Source organism: Bufo bufo, chromosome 7 (assembly GCF_905171765.1).
Source record: "Bufo bufo chromosome 7, aBufBuf1.1, whole genome shotgun sequence".
Taxonomy (NCBI): domain Eukaryota; kingdom Metazoa; phylum Chordata; class Amphibia; order Anura; family Bufonidae; genus Bufo; species Bufo bufo.
In genome coordinates this window covers 217,074,647-217,098,883 of record NC_053395.1, presented here as the reverse complement: position 1 = coordinate 217,098,883, position 24,237 = coordinate 217,074,647, and the positions used below count along the sequence as shown (strand labels likewise).

Below are 24,237 nucleotides of genomic sequence, written 5' to 3'. Positions count from 1 at the left end.
GCGCACAATGTATGCCGCTCTGGGACATATGGCCCGCTCACGGACCGGATGTCTCGGGAGGGCATACGGTCGTGTGCATGAGCCCTAAGGCCCCTTGACAATGCTCAATTGAGCAGACGATTGTCAGGAAGAAAGTGTTTGGAGACTGTTGCATTTTAATGCAGCGATCTCCTCCACAGTATGGGGGAGGAGCGATCACTAACGCCATCGCTCATCCCCATACAGAATATTTACTTGTCAGCAGCAGAGGCTGTTTAGACTGCCCGATTTGCTGCCGGCAAACGGCTATTTAGGTGACCGCATTACCCGATGAAGGAGCGTTTCGCTCGTTCATCGGGTGATCAGCGGCACATTTACACTGGAAGATCATCGCTAACGAGCGTTCCTACGAACACGTGTTAGCGATTATCTACCCGATGTTCAGGCAGTGTAAATGCCCCTTTAGTGTTGACCTCAGGCGGCCAGATTGCTTTAATTCAGTGCAGGGGATTTGGAGCTCTGACTGCTGTAAAGATCTGTGGTGAACACTTTGCCCTGGAGAAGGGGAGTCCTGCCCAGGTCCTCGCCACCTTGTAAAAAATAAAGGGGGCTGTGGCCGCCCTCTCCAATGTCCATAGCCGCACGGACTGCCCTTATATACCAAGGCTGACAAGGTTACTTACCTGGTTAAGCACAGATTGACAAAATCTCTCGCTTTCTTAGAGAAGTGATCTGGAAGGGTTGGCAAAAGTCCTTTCTCTACAGCAATATAAAACATGGCCGCCATCCTCTCCATGTGAGCCAGGGGTGGCTTCCCAGTCGCCATTTCATAGACTGTGCATCCAATACTCCAAATGTCCGACTTCTCTCCATACCCAGACTCGCTAATCACTTCAGGTGCCATCCAGTATGGCGTACCGTGCATTGACTGCAGCATTTCCCCATGGGTCCCATTTAGGTTCAGGCCATTAAGACGTTTTGCGCAGCCAAAATCGATGAGTTTTATGACCGCGTTTGGCATCAGCATGACGTTGTTCCCTTTGATGTCTCTGTGCACAACTCTGTTCTTGTGCAGATAAGAAATGCCCTGCAAGATATGCCTCGTGTACCTCCGGATCACATCCTCTTGCAGTGGACCAAAATGGCGCACAATGCTGGAAATTGAGCCTCCGGGGACATACTCCATAAAGATGGTCACCACCCTGTCCTCAAAGGACGTCCCCAAGTATCCGACTATATTGGTGTGCTTCAAGGTTTTTAACAAGTCCACCTCCTCCTGCAGCTTTTTATATTCTTTTTCGGCCACCTCAGGGTCTGAGCCATGTAACATCACCTGCTTTGCGGCAATGAGCTCCCCTTGACTTGTGAGACCACGGTAGACCTAAAATCAGACCATAATACACTCCATTACACCGTCAAGTTTATAAACCCATTTTCGTATACTCTGTTATGGAATTCAGGGTTTGTAGAAACGGGTCCTTATCTGTCACTCAAAGTGGTCAGCATTTATAAAGAGCATCTCTCACTCTGGTGGATCTGTCCTGTCCTTAAATACACAGACAACCTATTGATTTGAATGGGTGTTGTGCAATACTTAATTTCTCCTGTGGTGGCGCTGCTGGGAAATTGAACACCTTCTGCCAGGTTTACCTGCAGATCATAGCTGATTGCAGGGAAACCCTGCAGGAGGACTCTTTGATCAAGCTATTTTCATGGGACTAAAAAATAAGAAAAGTAGGGATTGTCCAAAGTAAAGAATACCTTTAAGGAAGTAAGGGGTTGTCTCACTTCAGTAAGTTGCCTTTATTATGTAGAGAAAGGTAATACAAGGCACTTACTAATGTATTGTGATTATCCATATTGCTTCCTTTGCTGGCTGGATTCATTTTTCCATCACATTATACACGGCTCGTTTCCATGGTTACAGACCACCCTGCAATCCGTCAGTGGTGGTCGTGCTTGCACACTAAAGGAAAAAGCGTCAGCCTCCCTGGTGGCCGGGACCGCGGGAGCGCACATAGGCTGGTGCTTTTTCCTATATTGTGCAAGCACGACCACCACTGACGGATTGCAGGGTGGTCTGTAACCATGGAAACGAGCAGTGTATAATGTGATGGAAAAATGAATCCAAGTAATATGGACAATCGGAATACATTAGTAAGTGCATTGTATTAACTTTCTCTACGTGATAAATTTGCAACTTACTGAAGTGAGACAACCCCTTGGTATTTGGTCCTCTGCCCATGAACACCCGGAAAGGGGTACGTTGTGACATTTCAGCTGGCACTGAGCTATTCTCAAGCTTATAACGGTGTGACCTGAAGGGTTACGTTGTGATCTTTATTTGGAGCGCTGCCTGGAGAATTGTGGGAGTTGTAGTTGGTGGTGGTAAAGAATAAAGCTGGCCATACATTGTGGCTGAGCCAGCTGAATATGTAACCTGTATGGGGGCCTCCCGACTCTCCGCTGATATCAGACATCAAGGGGGATAAGGATCGGGCAGTTGCATTTCAACATGTTCTGGTCTTTTTGTATTTAGGGAGATGATCCTCCACCAGTATAAATGTATATATTCACCAGCGTGGGACAAATATTCTAACGTTTATAGCTGGGGTGCACAAACTGCGGCCCTCGATGCCATTCTGTATGGCCCCCATTGTCCAAAGCGGAGAATCCCTTTAAGGGTCCAGTCACACGTCTGTAGTGTATTGCGGATCCGCAATACATCCGGCCGGCACCCCCCATAGAACTGCCTATTCTTGTCCGCAATTGCAGACAAGAATAGGACATGTTCTATTTTTTTCCGGAGCTGCGGAACGGAAGATGGGGGGTGCGCTCCGGAAATGCGGATGCAGACAGCACACAGTGTTGCCCCATAGAGAATGGATGGGTCCGCACCCGTTCAGCAATTTGCGGAACGGATGCGGACCCATTCTGCGGACGTGTGAATGGACCCTAAGGGTTACAAATCAGTGGAATTACAGTTGTAAGATTTGAAGCAATGATATACAATGTATGCAGGCAAGACTTGCGCTTCCATAGTGATAGTAATAGAAGAAGTAATCGCCATGGTAACAGAGTTTACCGTGCCGTACGCTCCTCTCCCCAGCACTTCCCCCTTGATCCAGTGGATGGAGCTCTCGTTGTGGTGGAGTCCTGAGTGATTTGCAGGAGGGTTGGAACGAATGACTTGTGATTTTCGGTCGGTCAGACTCGGGTCGGTGCTGACCTGAAGAGAGAGAATCGTCCTGTTAGTCCTATCTGCCACCAGCACAGGACGAGGAGGGCAGAATGTAATATACGAATGCGGGTCAGACCGTACATTGACGCCAGTATATGGAATAATCTGGATCTTCGACGCCGAGATGTGAACGCGGCTGGGTTGACACAAGCCATTAATGCGGTGCAGTGGGAGTCTATATGTTTATATTTGCACATAGTAGTCCTACCCTACAAGGTTTTAATTGCTCCAGTGCATCTAAAATGAAGCTTAAAGGGGTATTCCCACTTTGCATTTTCATACTTGCCTGCGCGCCGTTCACTTCCTGGATTCTGGCTGGGGGCGGGCTTTATCTTGATTGAAGTCTTCTCCCGGCCGGGCCGCGCGCTGGACTGAACGCGCACGCCGCCGCGCTGGACTGAACGCGCACGCCGCCGCGCATGCGCCATGGTGACTTATTCCTGGCCAGTATAGTACAGAGTCGGCGTGCGCGTTCGCAGCTCTGTACTATTCTGGCCAGGAAGAAGTCACTATCGCGCATGCGCGGCGGTGTGCGCGTTCAGGACAGCGAGCGGCCCGGCCGGGAGAAAAGAAGGAATCTTATGCGCAAGCGCGGCCACCGGGATTCCGGAGAAGAGCGGTGGCCGTAACCAGGGGAGACCGAATGACAACAATGAGGTAAGTGGGGATGAATTTTCTCGTAAACGGTGGGAATGGGTTAATCAAATATATTTACAAAAATGATCACTGTCAAATCATTAACAGATTTAACAGTGATCATTATGATGGGAATACCCCTTTAATGCAACTTTTTGGAACAAATTTTATGTATACAGCTGATATATGCACACCCACGTGTCTGTATGTCTACACGTTGCAGAGACGGGAGCTTCGGATGCTTCATCCAAAGTCGCTTCATTCAAAACTTCGGAATAATACTGTACGGCGATCCGTCTCCGTACAGTATTAGAATGTATGGGCTCCGTGAAGAACTTTGGCTCATCGCAGTCGCACATACTTCCTTGAATAACTTCGTTAAAACTTGAAGCAGAACTCTGCTTCGGTTCCAAGGTACTAGTCTGAACCGAAGCAGAGTAAGGTTTTAAAGTTGTTTTCCCACTTTAAAAATCAATTACCGAAGTTATTCAAGGAAGTATGTGCGACTTCGATGAGCCGAAGTTATTCATGGAGCCCATACATTCGAATACTGTACAAAGACGAATCTCCGTAAAGTATTCCAAATTTTTGAACAACGTGACTTGGGATGAAGCATCCGAAGTTTGCTTTGCTCAACTCTAGAAGGGAACATCACATGACTGCAGTCACCCTACACATAGGATTGGTTGTAGTCTGTAACCATGGAGACACACAGGTCTGTATAGGAGCAGCAGACACAATGTATATTTAATTAAAGGGATTGTCCATTTTTTCTCAACTCTACGGTTGATGGTCTCATCGCATAATGTTATTACCTATATGGTCCTTCTCTTCAGATCATGCCAATCCCGCAACCCTGCCTGTAGCCCTGTGTGTGTTTCTTCTGGTGACGTCGCGTCCGATGGTTTCCTTCTGCGTCTTCATGTTTCCGCCTGGTCCTGGCTGCATCCCTGCCCATCTGATTTACATGGCGGCATCATCAGATCTGCATTCCCCCAACACACCGGATCTTGATGATGGCGTATACTCCCATGTAAAATCAGATGCAGCCAGAACCAGGGAGAAACGCAAAGACGCAGAGCAAGCCAGTGGACGCAACGTCACCGGAAGAAAGCTGGTTATGGACGGGGTCACGTGATCTGAAGAGAAGGGCTGTACAGCTAATCACATATTACAAAATGAGCGATTGCAGGGAGTGATATATTTAAAAGTGGGTGTCCCACGAAAAATATTCTACAGTTTTAAAACCAGCACCTGGATCTGTGGAATACTTTTGTAATTGCATGTCATTAAAAATGTTGTATAGCCACTGATCTATTCAATAAAATGTATCTGTACAGCGCCACTTAATTTCTTATTTTCCCTTTCGCCCATGACAGCACCACGAAAGAGAGGATCCGTCCCCCACAGACAGGAAACCTGCAGAATAAAAGGGCGGACACTCTCCTCCCATTCAGTGTGGTTTCCTGTCTCTGGGGAAGCCTGCAGTTTTTTCCTTTTCAGGTTCCCTCCCTCTGGTGGTGCTCCTACGCTGACCCCGATGGTGGGCTGGATTTCTCCCGTAGTACCTGCCGTTCCCAGGATTATATTGCGGCATCTCTGGTGCGCTGAAAGGGACGGGCAGAGGCACATCAAAACTCCGGAGTACTTTGTGTGCTGCAGCATGCAGTGCCTGGCGGCATCGGTGATGCGCTAGAGGCATGGACTTCCGGGGGAGGAGCTTCTGGCAAGCAGTTAGGCCGGAGAGAGCGGCATGTGTCACGTGACCGGCGCGCAGCGTTGAGCGTGACATCACAGAAGCGCCTATGGGAAGGGCGCATTGTGAATAGATAGCCAGCGTCCTAGCAGCGCTGGTGCCGTAACAGAAGCAGCATGGAGGAGGACAAGCACGTGGAAGAGTCTGTAGTCCCTCCAGCCTTGGTACCTCTGAAGGGGTGAGTGCTCGGGGCATAATGTTTGCTTCTCTCCGCTGATGCACTTATAGTAATGTGTTACAGACAAAACCTAGGAAAGTGGTGACAAAAAGGAAGAATAAAGAATGTGTTCTTTGTAAAACTGGGTTGTCATCTGAATGGGAGAAGATGATGTGTCAGCCATGTATTGATAAAACGGTGGCTGAGGAATCCCCATCTTTTTACAAATGTCTTCAGGCACCAGTCAAATTGGAAGGTAATTCTACCTGATCTAAAAAAAGAATCTAGAATTAGAAGACATGATCCTATACAGGAACATCATTCGTCTGATTCTGATGAAGGCGACATGCATTCCTCATTATATATCCAGTCTGATGATTCAGCCCCAAACACATTAGACCCTGTTTCCCTATAGAAGACACAGAGAAACTCCTAAAAGCCGTACGTTCAACTATGGGCATTGAAGAGACAAAAGAACCCGGGTCCATCCAGGATATTATGTTTTGGGGGGGCTGGAATCTAGACACCATAGCACCTTTCCGGTTCATAAAAATGTTTCAGCTTTAATCAAAGGAGAATGGAAAAAACCTAAGGGAAAAGTTTACATATCTAAAAATCTTGAATGTAAATATCCCTTCAAAGAGGAAGATTGTGCCACATGGGATAAAGCGCCGGGAATAGACGTGGCCATTTCTAAAGTATCTAGGAAGACTGCTCTTCCCTTCGATGATATGGGGATATTAAAGGACCCACTGGATAAAAAGGCTGATACCTTTTTAAAAGGGGCATGGGAAGCATCTACTTCTTCGTTCAGACCAAGCATTGCCTCTACTTGTACGGCCTGGTCTCTGATTGTATAGCTCTGAATTAGAAAATCAATTAAGAAATAGATTTGGTTAGCATTGGCAACTATAAAAAAAAAATGCAGCTGATTTCTTGGTGGACGCCTCAGCTGACTGTTAGACTGGCGGCCAGATCTGACGCTTTGTCTAACTCAGCCTGTAGAGCAGGCAAAAAAATTGAGTGGGAAATTTTCCATCTAAAAATAAACTATGTGGGGTTCCTTGTGAAGGGGTGTACCTTTTTAGACCAACCCTAAATGACTTACTAGATAAAGCGGCCGACAAAAAGAAAAAATTCCTGGGGTTTGAGTTCTTTTCCCCCCAGAAATAGGTTTATCCGCCCTTTTCGTCCTTTTAGAAGTAATCGAGGAGACAAAAAATCCAGGGAGGACAGATTTCGGAACCAAAGGAGAGGTAGAAATTACTTTTTCAACCAATCCCTTGGAGACAAAAAGAAACAATATTGCAAAGTAATTCACGGCACTCGAAATTGATGTGAATGAAGAAAATAATTTTATTTTGAAATGCCACCAAAGAATATCAATTGCATAGGCCAATGTTTCGGTCCTCCCGGACCTTGTTCACGGCCTCCAAGTAATCCTGATTTGAGACAAGTGGCGTGGCGCAAAGCCACTTGTCTCAAATCAGGATTACTTGGAGGCCGTGAACAAGGTCCGGGAGGACCGAAACGTTGGCCTATGCAATTAATATTCTTTGGTGGCATTTCAAAATAAAATTATTTTCTTCATTCACATCAATTTCGAGTGCCGTGAATTACTTTACAATATTATCTCTGAGGAAATCTCCATCACTGAGCACCGAAGACATTATATTTAGTAGAGTGCCAGTCACCACTTCTGTTCGTTACAAAAAGAAACAAGATTAGAAGTCAGGATTTTTTTCCCCTGCCTGGTCCCAGATTTCTTCAAGTTTATGGATACTAGACACCATTCACAACGGATTAAAACTAGAATTCAGTCTGTCTCCGTCAGCAAGATTCTTAATTATAAAAGATCAGGCCTCGGCTCTAGGAAATTCGTCCATGGAAAACGAGGTGCTAAAATTAGTAGAAAAATCGGTCTTAGTGCCAGTAAGAAAAGCGGAAGAAGGCCGGGGGGGGGGGGGGGGGGGGGGTTTACTCCCCTGTTTGTAGTGAAAAAAAACAAATGGGGTCCTTCAAAACAATAATAAACCTAAAAATATTGAACCGGTTTTTATAGATAAAGTTCAAAATGGAAACTATAAAATCTGCTATAAACCTTCTTCCTCCACACTGTTTCATGGCAGTACTCAATCTCAAAGATGCAAATTGTCATGTCCCAATCTTTCCAGAGTATCAAAAATTCCTAAGAGTCGCAGTGAGAATAGGGGGTCACCTTCAACATTTTCAGTTCCAGGCTCTCCCATTTGGCCTGCCCCATGGTTCCAAGAGTATTTATGAAAAAAATTGCAGAAATGGCAGCTCACATAAGGGAAAAAGATTTTCTCTTCATACCATATCTGGACGATTTTCTGATAATAGGGGGAACAGAAGAAGCTTGCAGAACTGCAGTATTGACAGTATCAGAAATTCAGAGCAAGTTGGGCTGGATTTTGAATCTGGAAAAGTAAAGACCAGATCCCACCAGAAGACTGGCTTTTCTGGGACTGATATTAGATTCCTCCTGCCAGAAATGTTTTTTTTTTTTTTTTTACCACAGGAAAAAGTTATCCTTGTCCAGAAAAAAATCAGTGATCTGATCAGGAACCCTGTGATCACAATGAGGAAGGGAATGTCTATTTTGGGGTCCCTCACATCATGCATTCCGGCAGTAAGATGGGCGCAACTCCACTTGAGGGTTCTCCAGTGGGAAATCCTGTCATTCTGGGAGAAGATAGACTCCCTAGAGGCAAAAATCTGATTATTAGACCTTACTCTTCAGAGCTTGAGGTGGTGGATGGAGGAGAAAAATCTGATTCGGGGGATTCCATGAAAGCTGGGAGACCTGGTATGTCTAACTACAGACGCAAGCCCCTGAGGGTGGGGTGCTCACATCCAAGAGATCTCCCTTCAGGGTTGTTTGAGGGATATCCAGGTAAGAGGATCCTCCAACCTAAAAGAACTAGCTGTGGTACGCCTTGCAATGACCTCTGTCCTCCCAAGAATAAGAGGAAAAGATCTCGGTCATGACCGACAACAAGATAGTAGTCTCATATCTGAACAAGCCAGGGGGCACAAGGTGCAGAACTCTGATGTAGGAAGCCCAGAAAATCCTCCTATTAGCAGAAAAAGAGTGTGCCTCGATCTCTGCAGTACATATCAGAGGCGTAGAAAATGGACAGGCAGACTTTGTCGCCATTTTTTCTCTCAGGTCAAATGGACTCTAGACCAATCCATTTTAAAGAAAATAACGGCCCTCTGGGGACAACCAGACATCAACCTCTTTGCTACTTACCAGAACAGGAAGGTCAACAGATTCTTCTCCTTAGACCCGGCGGGATCCCCTTGTGGGATAGATGCTTTCCTTCAAAAATGGGATTTTCCCCTAGCTTACACCTTCCTCCTCTTCCCTTGATTCCTCGTGTTTTACGGAAAATCAGGGATGATGAGGCGAGGGTTGTGCTTATTGCCCCATTTTGGCCAAGAAGATGGTTCACTAGGCTCCGAATCATGTCAATCTTGGATCCCTGGGTTCTTCCAGAGAACTGGAATCTATTGAGCCAAGCCCCGGCATAAAAAAATCTCCATTTAACGGCCTGGAACGTGAAAGGTACTTGTTAGGTAAGAAGGGATTCTCTGACGCCCTATTCTCTACCCTTCTTAAGAGTAGGAAAAAAGTGACGGTGGCTATTTATGCTAGGGTTTGGCAAATATTCCTAGACTTTGCTCAGATCCAGATTAATGACATCCCCTCTTCTGCTCCCATTCATCTAATTTTGAGTTCCTTCAGAAGGGACTGGATTTAGGGCTAGCAAGTAGTACTTTGAAGGTACACGTTTTGGCTCTGTCAGCTTTGTTTAATCAGGACATAGCAGGGATTCTATGGGTGTCCAGGTTCTTTTCAGCAGTAGCCAGATCCACCCCAACAACTTCCACTAGACCTCCTCCTTGGGATTTAAACCTAGTTTTAAAGGCTTTAACTCAACCTCCATTTGAGCCTTTAGAGACCATCTCCATTAAATGTCTCACCTTGAAGTTGTGCCTTCTAATAGCCTTAACATCTGCTCGCAGGATTAATGAGATTCAGGCCATCTCCATTAATCCTCCATATACCACTATTTTAGAGGATAAAGTTTTGATTCGACCAGACCCGGCTTTTCTTCCAAAATTTATTTCCAAATTTCATCGGTCTCAGGAGATTGTTCTCCCTACACTGTTCAGTAACCCTGGGTCAGAAAAAGAAAAATCTCCATTGCCTAGAGACATTAGAAGGACCTTGATTAATTACCTATCTCGCACTAGAGACTGGCGCAGATCTTCTTCACTCCTTATACTCTTTCAAGGAGTGAATAAGGGAAAGGCGGCCACAAAAAGTTCTATAGCTAGGTGGATTGTCTCTGCTATATCTTTGTCTTATCTTGCTTTCGGGTTGTCTCCTCCGGTGGGTCTTAAGGCACATTCATGCTACTTCCTGGGCGGAAAGATCCTCTGTTCCCAGAGCATATTTGTAGAGCGGCTACCTGGTCGTCGTCTTCTACTCTCACCCGTATTTTTCCTCTAGTAAATCTCTCGCCCATGACAGCACCACGAAAGGGAAAAATGATTACTTACCGGTAATTTGATTTTCCAGAGCCCATGACAGCACCCTTATATTCCCTCCCTATTGGGTTCTCTTGATTCTTTTATATTCACACGGGTGTTGCATTAAAAAAATAAAGATTAATCATCTAACACTATGTTTGGATATCACACTGAATTGGGAGGATAGTGTCCGTCCTTTTATTCTGCAGGTTTCCTGTCTGTGGGGGCAGATCCTCTCTCTCGTGGTGCTGTCATGGGCTCTGGAAAATCAAATTACTGGTAAGTAATCATCATCATTTTTTGACCTGCTCACTGACATGGGCGCACATGCTCAGTTTCATCTTTCAATTGCCTTCTGAGCTTGGATGGGGAGAGCTGAGACGTGCCTCCTTGAGCTGTGATGGGGGGAGAGCTGAGACACGCCTCCTTGAGCTGTGATGGGGGGGGGAGCTGAGACACGCCTCCTTGAGCTGTGATGGGGGAGAGCTGAGACACGCCTCCTTGAGCTGTGATGGGGGGGAGCTGAGACACGCCTCCTTGAGCTGTGATGGGGGGAGAGCTGAGACACGCCTCCTTGAGCTGTGATGGGGGGGAGAGCTGAGACACGCCTCCTTGAGCTGTGATGGGGGGAGAGCTGAGACACGCCTCCTTGAGCTGTGATGGGGGGAGAGCTGAGACACGCCTCCTTGAGCTGTGATGGGGGGGAGAGCTGAGACACGCCTCCTTGAGCTGTGATGGGGGGAAAGCTGAGACATGCCTCCTTGAGCTGTGATGGGGGGGGAGAGCTGAGACACGCCTCCTTGAGCTGTGATGGGGGGAGAGCTGAGACACGCCTCCTTGAGCTGTGATGAGGGGGAGAGCTGAGACACGCCTCCTTGAGCTGTGATGGGGGGGAGAGCTGAGACACTCCTCCTTGAGCTGTGATGGGGGGGGGAGAGCTGAGACACGCCTCCTTGAGCTGTGATGGGGGGGGGAGAGCTGAGACACGCCTCCTTGAGCTGTGATGGGGGGAGCTGAGACACGCCTCCTTGAGCTGTGATGGGGGGGAGCTGAGACACGCCTCCTTGAGCTGTGATGGGGGAGAGCTGAGACACGCCTCCTTGAGCTGTGATGGGGGGGGAGAGCTGAGACACGCCTCCTGAGCTGTGATGGGGGGGAGAGCTGAGACACGCCTCCTTGAGCTGTGATGGGGGGAGCTGAGACATGCCTCCTTGAGCTGTGATGGGGGGGAGCTGAGACACGCCTCCTTGAGCTGTGATGGGGGGGGAGCTGAGACACGCCTCCTTGAGCTGTGATGGGGGGGAGAGCTGAGACACGCCTCCTGAGCTGTGATGGGGGGGAGAGCTGAGACACGCCTCCTTGAGCTGTGATGGGGGGAGCTGAGACATGCCTCCTTGAGCTGTGATGGGGGGAGAGCTGAGACACGCCTCCTTGAGCTGTGATGGGGGGGGAGAGCTGAGACACGCCTCCTTGAGCTGTGATGGGGGGAGCTGAGACACGCCTCCTTGAGCTGTGATGGGGGGAGAGCTGAGACACGCCTCAGAACAGGCACCCACCATACTGCCCACAGCGTCCTGACGTTACCCAGTGTCAGGACATTCCTGTGTGGCGCTCCCGTTGGCCCCGCCTCCTTCCTCATGCCGCGCTGCTACTGGAAGTGGAGAACATGTGCAGTGCGGCAAAAGAGGAGAAAAGAGGGGACGGCATCTTCTTGGACTTAGCCCCCCAGCCCCCTCCAAAGTGTTGAAGTGGCGTGTGAGATCCCCAAGGGCCAAGCCAAGTAACTAAGTTTTCATGGGGAGAATGTATAGACTGTGCTGCACAATATACAGTGTAGGGGTTATACTGTATATTGTACAGCATGGCGCAGGGGTGAGGCTACTTTCACACCTGCGTTCGGTGCGGATCCGTCTTGTGTCTGCACAGACGGATCCGCACCGATAATGCAAACGCTTGTATCCGTTCAGAACTCATCCGTTTGCATTATTCTTTAAAAAAAGTCTAAGCCAAAACGGATCCGTCCTGACTTAAAATGGGGGACTGATCCGTTTTCAATTGCACCATATTGTGTCGGTGAAAACGGATCCGTCCCCATTGACTTACATAGTAAGTCAGGACGGATCCGTTTGGCTCCGCATCGCCAGGCGGACATCAAAACGCTGCAAGCAACATTTTGGTGTCCGCCTCCAGAGCGGAATGGAGGCGCAACGGAGGCAAACTGATGCATTCTGAGCGGATCCTTATCCATTCAGAATGCATTGGGGCTGACCTGATCCGTTTTGGGGCCGCTTGTGAGAGCCCTGAAACAGATCTCACAAGCGGACCCAGAAACGCCAGTGTGAAAGTAGCCTTATATTGTCTGGCATGGTGTAACCTCCATGCATTTGCCGTACAATATACATTATAATCCCTGCACCATGTTATACAATGTACATTATATTTCATACACCATAATATACAGTATAATCCCTGTACCATGCTATACAATATACATTATATTTCATACACCATGCCGTACAATATATATTATAATCCCTGTACCATGCCGTACAATATATAGCATAACCCCACAGTGTAGGTCTTATACTGTATATTGTATGGCATGGTGTATGAAATATAATGTACATTGTATAGCATGGTGCAGGGATTATACTGTATATTATAAAAGGAGGCAATCATATATGGAAAGGATGGGGGCCATGGACTGGGGGTACTATGGGGGTGGGGAACATTATACAAAGGAGTCAATCATATATGGAAAGGGTAGGGGCCATTATTACAATAATACAGAGGGGGCCATTATACAGGGTGGGCCATTTATATGGATACGCCTTAATAAAATGGGAATGGTTGGTGATATTAACTTCCTGTTTGTGGCACATTAGTATATGTGAGGGGGGAAACTTTTCAAGATGGGTGGTGACCATGGTGGCCATTTTGAATCCAACCATTTTGAATCCAACTTTTGTTTTTTCAATAGGAAGAGGGTCATGTGACACATCAAACTTATTGGGAATTTCACACGAAAAACAATGGTGTGCTTGGTTTTAATGTAACTTTATTCTTTCATGAGTTATTTACAAGTTTCTCTTTGTTTACAGCCATTGACATGTCGCCGAGGTTAACACGTGAGGAGCGGATAGAAATTGTGTTGATGTCTGGTGAACGCAGTAACCGGGTCATTGCAGCAGATTTCAATGCAAAACACCCTACGAGACCACCCATCTTCCAGTTAGCAAACTGCTTGCTAAGTTTCGTGAAACTGGTTCAGTGTTGGATTTGCCAAAATGTGGAGGCATGAAATCTGTCTCTAATGAAGAAACATCAGTGGCTGTCCTAGCTTCATTCAGCAAGAGCCCACAGCGTAGCACTCGCCGCATGTCACTGGAGAGTGGCATTAGTCTAACCCTTCGGTGGATATTAGCTACTCACAAATGGCACCCTTACAAACTCCAGCTACTGCAGCATCTCAACGAGGATGACCCAGATCGGCGCACTGAATTTGCAGAATGGGCAAAACAAAAATTGGAACAGGACCCTCAGTTTACGCAGAAGTTTTTGTTCAGTGGTGAGGCAAACTTTTATGTGAATGGTGAAGTTGGATAGATCCCTCCATTGGATAGATCCCTCCAAGACTGTTGGAGCAAAAAAACTGATTGCATGGTGTGGTATATGGGGTACAAAGATAGTGGGGCCATTCTTCATCAATGGAAACCTCAAGACCACTGGATATGCGAAATTCCTACATGATGATGTGTTTCCCTCTTTATGCACTGAAGCTGGCACGTTGCCTGAGTTTTTCCAGCAAGATGGTGCACCACCACATTATGGGTGTCAGGTCCGAGCATTCCTAGAGGAACAGTTTCCTGGAAAGTGGATTGGTCGTAGTGGAAGGTCTCCCGATCTGACCCCCTTAGACTTATCTTTGGGCTCATCTGAAGGCAATCGTCTATGCTGTGAAGATACGAGATGTGCAGCACCTGAAACTACGGATACTGGAAGCCTGTGCTAGCATTTCTCCTGCGGTGTTGCTATCAGTGTGTGAAGAGTGGGAGAAGAGGGTTGCATTGACAATCCAACACAATGGGCAGCACATTGAACACATTTTATAAGTGGTCAGAAACTTGTAAATAACTCGTGAAAGAATAAAGTTACGTTCAAACCAAGCACACCATTGTTTTTCTTGTGAGATTCCGAAGTTTGTGTCACATGACCCTCTTCCTATTGAAAAAACAAAAGTTTGATTTAAAATGTGCGACTTCAAAATGGCGACCATGGTCACCACCCATCTTGAAAAGTTTCCCCCCTCACATATACTAATGTGCCACAAACAGGAAGTTAATATCACCAACCATTCCCATTTTAAGGTGTATCCATATAAATGGCCCACCCTGTATATTAAAATAATACAGAGGGCATTATACATATGGGCACTACAGGGGGAGGTTAGGTCTTTTATCTAGTGGCACTACAGAGGGTCATTGTAACTACATGGGGCACTGCAGCAGGTCTTTATAAATACTTGAACCACTATAGGAGGTATTATAACTACTGCAGACAGTATAGGGGACTTTATTACTACTGCATGCTCTTATAGGGGTATCTTATAGAGGGGTCTTGTTACTCCTGGGGGCATTATTATTGAGCACATATTAATGGGGATACTATTGGAGGTACTGTGGGGCAGTGTTCCTCAACTCCAGTCCTCAGGGACCACCTACCGGTCATGATTTGAGCGTATCCCACAGAATGAATACCTGTGGTAAGTCCTGATACACTGACACTAATTGTATCATCTGCTCAATACTAAGGAAATCCTGAGCACATGACCGGCAGGTGGTCCCTGAGGACTGGAGTTGAGGAACCTGCTGTAGGGAACACTATTACCATTAAGGACAGTTTGGGAGCATGTTATTATGGGGGACTATCTGTATGGTACTAGCTCAGTATTGGAGGTAGCAACAGGATGAGGGGAGGATGATAGTAAAGTGTGGAATCTAAAAAAAAAAATTCTGTGAAACTCTGCAGAGACGAGACGCGGCTGAAAGAAGTGTCATGGCGGTCTAATGTCTGAATGAAGACACTAAGGAAAGTCTACATGACCGGAGATGTCCCTGGATGTAAGAGGTATGTGCTGCTGTATTCTCCTGTATATGTCGTAGCAATGTATGTAATGTCCATCCAAATATATGTTTCACGGCGCTGGCGGATCCAGGGGGGGCAACGGGGCAATTGCCCCCCCCCCCCACGAGCTGCTCAGAAGTGGGGGGGGGGGGCGGCGGCCACAGGGCACAGGGAGATGAGCGCTTCCATTGCGCTAATCTCCATAGTCATCTGTATCGCCGTCCTCAGGTTAGCGATACAGACGGCTGTGCTGCGGCAGGGGAAGGAGAGGCGTGTCCCTTCCCCTTCCTCTGATAGGCTGCCGGCCTAGTGCCTGCAGCCTATCAGAGGCCGCGCCGCCTGAGCCGTAAAGCACGGGACACAGGCCGGAAGAGACTGCATCGCATCGCTGACATGGAGGTAAGTATAAGTGTATTTTATTTTTTCTTGTTACTGGCACATTGGGGGGGGGGGCTCTTGTTACTTACTACATACTACTGGCACATTGGGGGGGGGCTCTTTTACTACTACTACTTTACTACTCTTACTACTACTACTACTTAAACTTTTACTACTTACACTCTTACTTTTCTACTGGACATTGGGGGGTGGGGGGGGGGGGGTTGGGTTGGGGGGGGGGGGGGGGGGGGGCTCTTGTTACTGGCACATTGGGGGGGGGGGCTCTTGTTACTGGCACATTGGGGGGGGCTCTTGTTACTGGCACATTGGGGGGGGGCTCTTGTTACTGGCACATTGGGGGGGGGGCTCTTGTTACTGGCACATTTGGGGGGGGCTCTTGTTACTGGCGCATTGGCAACCCACGCTACGCCACTGCCCGCTGATTCCCCTTTAAAATGCTGTCTCCTGCTAGTGCAGCGGTGATCTGTCAGTTTTGCCAAACTGAAAGCACTGCCCACCCGCCTCACTACGGACTCGTCGGCAGCCAAGTGAATCTTCCCCCGCCCACCTCAGCTGCTATTGGCTGGGAGGGAGAGGGCAGCACTGCCATTGGCTGCCTGTGTATTTCAGCCTAGCAGGGCCTGCAGAGGCAGAGAAGATTGCGGCTTGGGGATTTAACATCAGGAAGCATCAGGTATCCCTGCATACCGCAATACTCTCATATTTTGTAATCTTATTTATACATACTTATTTCGTGGTTTTTTTTTCAGTAGTATGATTAAGTGGTGAAAATTATTAGTGCCCCCCCTATTTTTGACTGTGATATCTTATGTGCCCCCGCCTTCCCCTATATATTATTTTTAGGGTCGCCACTGTTCATGGGATAACCCCTTTAAGAAAATATGAAAAATCTCCCTCTAAATCCAAAGCTGCTTAAGATGCATTGAAGAAATGTAAAAAAAAAAAAGTCCCATTGTTGGCAAAAATAAAAAGTGATGCCATTGATTCTCGCAGTTCTGAAGTCCCTGCTGGTCTATCTGCCCTGGTCCCTCAACACGTAGGAAATGTCCGCTCAGCTAATCGCTGGCTGAGGAGGGTCAAGAGGTACCAGGAAGCCAGCAGGGTGAGAAGCAAGGGAATAGTAGTGGAGGGGATCGGTGAGTGTGGGCTGTGTGTGTTTGTTTGTTTTTGTTTGTTTTGTTTGTTTTTTTATGCCTTTTTGACTTGCTGCACAAAACCCTACAATGTGTGTACGTTTGATTTCAAGGGTTTCATTTTAGTTTAATATTTTTTTCACAGAAATTTCATAATTTTATTTAATATTCATTTTATTTATTTTTCTCTTTTTAGCTAATTTGCAACGAAAATTTGGACAGTAATGAACGGCTTCCCATTCCAATGAGAGGAAAGGAACCAAACCTGGAGCACTATCTCACGACGGCAAGCAACAATTAGTTCCACTAGCGTGGACCTTCGAACTACACTGACCACAGTTTGGGATTTTTTAATTTTTTGTGTTTTTTTTTTTTTTTTTAATCAATCGATTAAGTCCAGAGACAGACATTGTGTGGCTATTTATTTTTATGTTTTTTTTACAGTCCTTGGAACAAAAAAAAAAAAAAACTGCATTTAAGTTACATTGAAGTCTTCACTGCAGGTCGGATCGGGGAGAAAGAAGAAAAACAAACGTTGATTGTCACAGTTTTTCGGAATTGAAAACTATGTCCCCCTTCACGTATATGAATAGTGGCGAAACAGCCAGGATAACGTGATGTAAAACATGGCAAAAAAAAAAGAAATAAGATTCAGGGTGAGGTCATCTTGATTGTATTGGTCTGCTAGTGCACCCCTTTGAAATAGCCCTTTTTGGTGATTTTTGGTTTCCATTAACCCTTTAATTCTTACATATCCAATTCCGCATGACAACAACTGATCTTTTGTATAATAAAAGATGACAAATTGCAGACCTATTTATTTTTCCCTCATTCCTTTGAATCACTATCTTAGCACTGGAGTTGAGGATATTTGTGGCATCACCCCCCCCCCCCACCCCCTTTCCCCAGTCCTCAAACAGAATGGTTCTAGACTGGTTTCAAAAGAAGGGCAAAGTGGAAGGGCAAAATTTAGCTTCCGTAATATTGATGTGAGACTCGTCGCCTCCCCAACCCCCCCCACCCCTTCCTGTAAACCTGCGTCATGTGCAAGGTGGTACATGTAGTCCTTGACGTTCTAAGGGTTTTTTCACACTTGCAGCAGAGGATTCCGCCAGGCAGTTCCGTATGCCGGATCCGGCAATCTGGACGCAAACGGATGCATTTGTGAGACTGATGCGGATCCGTCCCACAAATGCATTACAATACCGGATCCGTCTTTCCGGTTGTCATCCGGAAAAACGGATCCTGTGTATATATATATATATATATATATATATATATATATATATATATATATATATATATTGGGTCTGGATCCGGCGTTAATGCATTTCAATGGAAATTAATGCCGGCAAGTGTTTAGGATTTTTGGTCGGAGCGAAAACTGCAGCATGCTGCGGTATTTTCTCTGGCCAAAAAACATAAGAGGGACTGAACTGAAGACATCCTGATCGGATCGCTCTCCATTCAGAATGCATTAGGATAAAACTGGTCAGTTTTTTTCCAGTATTGAGCTCCTGTGACGGAACTCAATACCGGAAAACAAAAACGCTAGTGTGAAAGTACGCTAAGCTAGGGAGACATAGGCACTTGTTGTGCCGCCATATGGTGCCTTTGTTTCATGTAGACCTCCTCTAGAAGCAGTGTTCTGTAATTACAGCATCCACTGGAGCATGCCACCCATCATTTTTCTGTAGTATTATTCATACATGATCCACCCGTGTGGCCCCATACATTTTTTATCAGTGCTATGTACAAACATATGACTCTATGCTTTAGCAAAGGGTTTATGCACACAAATGTATTGTGGTTCTGCTTTTCTTTGGGCTCATAACAGAAGTTCTATAGAGCGCATGAGACCTCAAGGTTTTGGACCTCCGATTTCATGGGCAATCAGGCTCTATTTACAGACTTAGATGACGAAGCCTTACTTCCAGAAAAGATCTCCGCATATATGGTGCACAGAGGAGGATGTACGGTGCTATACACTCGTTTCTGCTGTGCATAAACCCTATTAATGACAACTTGACCACAAACTCTTATCTTTTGAGCATAGCCAGACGAGAAGGATCACTAGCAGCACAGTGCCCATGGAAACCTGCCCCCGATAGACATGGAGAAATTAATTTCTATACCCAAATTTTGAAAGCGGTGTACACCTTGGCAATTTTTTTTTTTCATCCAATGTATCAAAGATGAAAAAGCTGACTTTTCAAATAGTCTTCATTACAAAATATCCAACAGGTGTGTGTCTCCATAGTAACAGACAACAGGCAAAGCCCGCAGTCATACTCTGTTCCATTTGTCCCCCTACTTCTTGCTCACATACATTTGGTATATTTGAAGGACGTGGAGGGCAGATAACCTGGAGTATGACTACATGGTGTGACTACACAGGGGTTGTTTGTCGTCTGTTACCATGGAGATGAATAGGTGGACACAGCAGCTGTAGCTACAAAACTATAGGAGAGTTACTTCATTTTAGTCATTAGAGCAATAAAAAAATTTGGTTATGAAGGTGGGCAAAACCTCAGACTAGTTGACTCCTAACAGTAGGTATCTGTATAATGACACATACCTGTTGTATATTTGATGCTTCTTTCTGGCCATCAACATCTTGGCTCTCATGAGAACTTACACTTTGTTTGCCATCATCTATGTCGTCCACCGATGCACCAATGGATGGTTCATCAACCCACTTTTTCAGGCGAGAAATAAGTTCGGCCATTAGATGTTCACTGTCCGTAAGATTTTGAGACCCATGGATGTTTTGGGAAGTTGAATCTGCATTGCTTTCAGGGTCAACAAAATTTCCTTTCTGATCATTGTCATCCGGCACCCGGTACCCAGAGGCTTCATCTTGTTGGGATTGGGGACGTGTCTCAGTAGTATTTACTTCCTGAGATGGTGGAGATGTATTTCCAATTTTAGGAGCCTGGGCATCATTTGTGGAATTGTGGTAGGTCCTGTTGATAAGGTCATTGTCCTTTTTAACATGTCCCACTTCACTGGCCTCTTGTAAGAGAACTTTATGCCCGTTTTCAGGGCAGTTCGATTCCATATTGCTAGACCTTCGCTCTATTATCATTTTGATGGTTCCTTTGAAGTTTCCACTAATAGTGTCCTCTATAGTGGCTTCGTTAATGGTGGGTAAGTCGGGGTGTTCCTGCCTGGTGTCCATCATCCCATCCAAACGCCGCGTAACGTCTCCATCTTGTTTTTCAGTTTTAGTTTCTGAGTCCACAACAGATATGACTGTGTTCTCTGTCTTGTCTTCAACCTTCTCCGTAACTTCCAGCTTCGATGAGGAATTTCTGCGATGAAGGCTGGTTGCAGATGGATTCTTCTTGCTTTTCAGTTTAGGTCTTTTAGATCCCGCGCTTCTGTCTCTTGAGGTACTGGCACGTGAACCTTTTGAGGAACAACTTTTAGTGGAGGAAGCAGAGTTGACTTCTCTACTTGGGTTGGGAGCCCTTACGTAGACAGAAGATGGGAACATTTGGTACAGGGCTGGACCATCGTCTTCTTGTGACGTTATCTCAGCAAACATATCACTGTATTTTATACCCTGGAAATCGTGGGAAGATTTTGATCTCAGGAGGATGGGAGTGTTACTCGGAGAGTTTATTCGCTTCTGTGAATAGACACACAAGTGGGTTTGAGAACGGTGGATACTTCGGTCAGTGCTTCCTTGTGCCGACCTGGCAGCTTTTTTGGACACTTTGGAAGGTGATGGCACAGATGAATATACTAAGGTGGGTAAGTGAACACTCTTCCCATGGCTTCGATTGCTTTTGGACAGAGGTCTTTGGGATTTTGCATTATCGGGAGCAGACGTGACTCTTGACTTCCTGATTTTTTTAGTCTTCTCATTTTCTTTCTGAGCAAGGATGTTCACATTGTGCAGCAAAAAGCCAGGTTTTGTCTTTCGTTTTGTGAAAAGTTGAATGCTTGGAGGATGGTTAATATCTCGCTCTGGCTTCTGCTTGGAGAATGTGATATGTACAAAAGGAATATGACCCGTTTTTGGCGTCTTTGAGGAGTCCATGTTCTTGGGCTCTGCTTGCTTCTTGGCATCTCCATTGATCGAGGGAACAGTCTCCAGATTTTCTTCAACTGTTCTGTTTTTGTCTTGTATTTCCGCCTTTGTCTCTTCTTTTGTGCTCAGCAAATCTTCCTTCTCCAACTCGCTTGGTCTGTTTTTCATGAAGCCTTCACCGTATTCATGTTGTTGTAACTGTTCCATGTGTAAAGGAGATACAGCCGTCTCCACGCGGTTTCTTGACTGTGCCTTGCCATTAGTATGCAGCAGTGGCTTTAGGTCTCGACAGCTTATGTGAATCCTTGCCGTTTCCCTATTCTCTGCAGTCTCTTTTCTTCCAGACCCAGCCCTGCTTCCATCCTCTGCACTTTTTGATGAGCGATCTTCCCTGTGGCTGTGCTGGTTTTCAGAACAAATGCTGCTATCAACACTTACTTGAAGTAAATCTCTGGACAAGACTAAGTCCTCTATGTTTTGCAGTGGTTTCTGAAGCTTAGGATTGCGGGGCAGGCCTTCACCACTCAAACGGACAGAACGGAAAACAGTGCTTGATCTATTGGTTTCTTTATTTCTGGAGCTGCTCTTTGACAAAGGCGTCAGTCTGGTAGGCATAGGGGCTCGAGGGGAATGACTCAGCGGTGGAAAAGTCTAAAGTAAAAGAAAATGGAGAAAAATAAATATTTCGCGCGTCTTTTTCCTTTGGACATTTCTGTACTGTAATACTGACAATATCCCGGAAAACACTGCAGAAAATGAAATCGGGTTTTTATTCACTTGTTTTGGGACGGTGTATATTAAAATAATCCACACTGGCCACTGGAGCGCACAAAGGTTGAGGTTTTCTTGTTACGTGCAGCACATTTCATTAAGGCCCCTTTCACACGAGCGAGTTTTCCGCACGGGTGCAATACGTGAAGTGAACGCATATCACCCGCACTGAATTCTGACTCTGTCATTTCAATGGGTCCGTGCAGATGAGTGTTATTTTTCACGCATCGTTTCTGCATTCAGGAAAAATCGCAGCATGTTCTATATCGTGCGTTTTTCACACAGTCCTGGTCCCATAGAAGTGAACGGGGCTTCAGTGAAAAACGCAGTCCGGGTGCAATGCGTTTTTCACTGCTGATGGTTCCTTGGAGATGTTTGTTAATCTTCAGGGTTTTTTTCATGAGGGTAAAAAAAATGCATCAAAACTGATTGCACCCACGAGGAAAAAAACTGAACGCAATCGCAGACAAAACTGACTGAACTTGCTTGTAAAATGGAAGGCACGCTGAGAGAATCCGTATCGTTCCTGTGAACGAAGCCGAAATGGCAGAGATTTAATAACTGATGCGTTTTAGTGCACTGCTTGATGAGGCACGGACAAGGCTCTGTATGCAGACCCCCAACATCTGCTGTCGGGGGACATGGATAGACCCTCATACTCCTTATATTGGAAACGCATTCTGCCAAATCATCAGGTTTGGAGGACTCTTATCTAATGTCATGTCCAGCTTCGGAGGTAAACAGGTAGAGAAGGTAGTTCTACACTTAGAGGTAGAACTGACTCTCAATACTTTAGTAATTACATGTAATTAAAAAAAAATATTATAGCTACGGAGTTATTCAATCTGTAATATTATGTATAGCGCCACCTGCTGTTTGATCTGTTTCTAACTTCTTTGTCCTGCTCACTGAGATGGAAGCGGATGCGCAGTTCCATCGTTCAGCTGCCACGGACGGCAGCAGACAGGACATGCCCCCCCTGAAATAAAACTGGCAGAACAATTGCAGCAATGAATGGGGAGATCTCTGGATCCGTGTGAGGTGCAGGTCTGGTTCATGTACTATATGATATCTGATTTTCATTTCTTACATTGATCATGGCTTAGCCCCTTTAAGGTCCCATTGACACTTATCAGGAATGAACCGTTTGTTCCTGCTTTTCAGAAGAAGTGAGAGCTTCTGTTACCTGCAGAAGTCACCTCTGCTGTATGAGGACGAGCTCTTCCCCATAGAGAATCCTTCTTTCTGGGCAGCTGATTGCTGTTTAGACAGTGTAATCGGATTCCCAGAAATGACTATTTAGATGTCGGCAGTGCTTTCACCCAATGAAGTATTTGCTCAGTCATTGGGTGATTTGGCAGCACCTTTACATAGCATTCCGTCTTGATCACTGCCCCGATTGTCGGCGCATGTAAAGGGCTATTAGTTGTGCAATGTACTGTCAGTAGATCCTTGTATTTGGGTAAACTTACCTTGCTGTCCCTTGAATATTCAGATGAGCCCAACCCTTAAAAAAAGAAAGAAAGTTGCATGAACTGTAACAATACCAAACAAAAGACTGAATGTGTGCTAACTACATATTATAACTATCAAGTGCGGCCTAAAATGTGGCTTTTTGTATCGTCATGCGTCCCATTCCATGGTATTCTGATTTATCCTTTTCTGCTTTGGACCTCTGGAGCTCCCCGGCACCTGATTGTCCCTAAACCTGTAAAATCTGAAATTCACAATGGCTCCATTACATGTAGTTTGAGTGAATAACTAAACCAAGTACAATAACCTGTGGGTGACAGAGCCGGCCATACAGCTCCATGACCTGCTCGAGATGTAAGGGATTACATTACCACATTCTATACTCTACTGGCCCATTACCTAGGACATTTGTGTGATCATTAGTGTTGAGCGAAGTTCGCTTTAGATTACACATCCCAAGTCGCTTTGTTCCAAACTTCGTTTGAATGCTGTACAGAGACTGGTCATTCAAACGAAGTGGCTTTAGAATCGATCTATGATCCAAAGGGTGCATTGCTCAACACTAGTGATCACTGCCCAGCTGTGATCAATCATTCTTACTTTCTTGAAATCTTGGGTCATTCGCTCCAATATCCTCCTCCTGGTAATGGCGCCTTCATTGGGTTAGCAGTAGTGTTGAGCGAACCTGTTTTTTAAGTTCTTCGTCCAAAGTTCGGGTTATCGAAGAATCCCGTTATGGATTCCAAATTCTGGTATGGTCTGTGGTAGCAGAATCCATAACGGGATTCTTCGATAACCCGAACTTTGGACGCAGAACTTAAAAAAAAAAAACAAGTTCGCTCAACACTAAAGACGTGTTCAATGTTCTCATTTAGTAGGGGTCTAGCTGCTGAGACCCCATACAATACCTACTGTATAAGCTTGGCAGTAGTTCCCCTGCAGCGCCACCACAGGGGAAATAAAGCA

At 45.9% G+C, this 24,237-nt stretch overlaps 2 protein-coding genes across 3 annotated transcripts in view; one reads left to right on the top strand and one right to left on the bottom strand.

Annotated features, from left to right (window-relative positions):
* Window positions 1–17,754, top strand: part of CCNT2 (cyclin T2) — a 73,686-nt gene extending 55,932 nt beyond the window's left edge. For both annotated transcript variants that reach the window (XM_040440551.1, XM_040440549.1), the window contains one exon: window positions 17,185–17,754. In XM_040440551.1, coding sequence (XP_040296485.1) covers window positions 17,185–17,213 — 29 coding nt within the window. In that variant the 3' untranslated portion in view covers window positions 17,214–17,754. The remainder of the gene's footprint in view (window positions 1–17,184) is intronic.
* The window catches only part of MAP3K19 (mitogen-activated protein kinase kinase kinase 19), a 47,845-nt gene that overhangs the window by 5,440 nt on the left and 18,168 nt on the right, over window positions 1–24,237 (bottom strand). The window contains exons 10-13 of the mRNA XM_040440532.1: window positions 23,271–23,305; window positions 19,567–21,678; window positions 3,065–3,208; window positions 663–1,360 (exon numbers count right to left, since the gene is read on the bottom strand). Of these exons, the coding sequence (XP_040296466.1) occupies window positions 663–1,360; window positions 3,065–3,208; window positions 19,567–21,678; window positions 23,271–23,305 (2,989 nt within the window). The remainder of the gene's footprint in view (window positions 1–662; window positions 1,361–3,064; window positions 3,209–19,566; window positions 21,679–23,270; window positions 23,306–24,237) is intronic.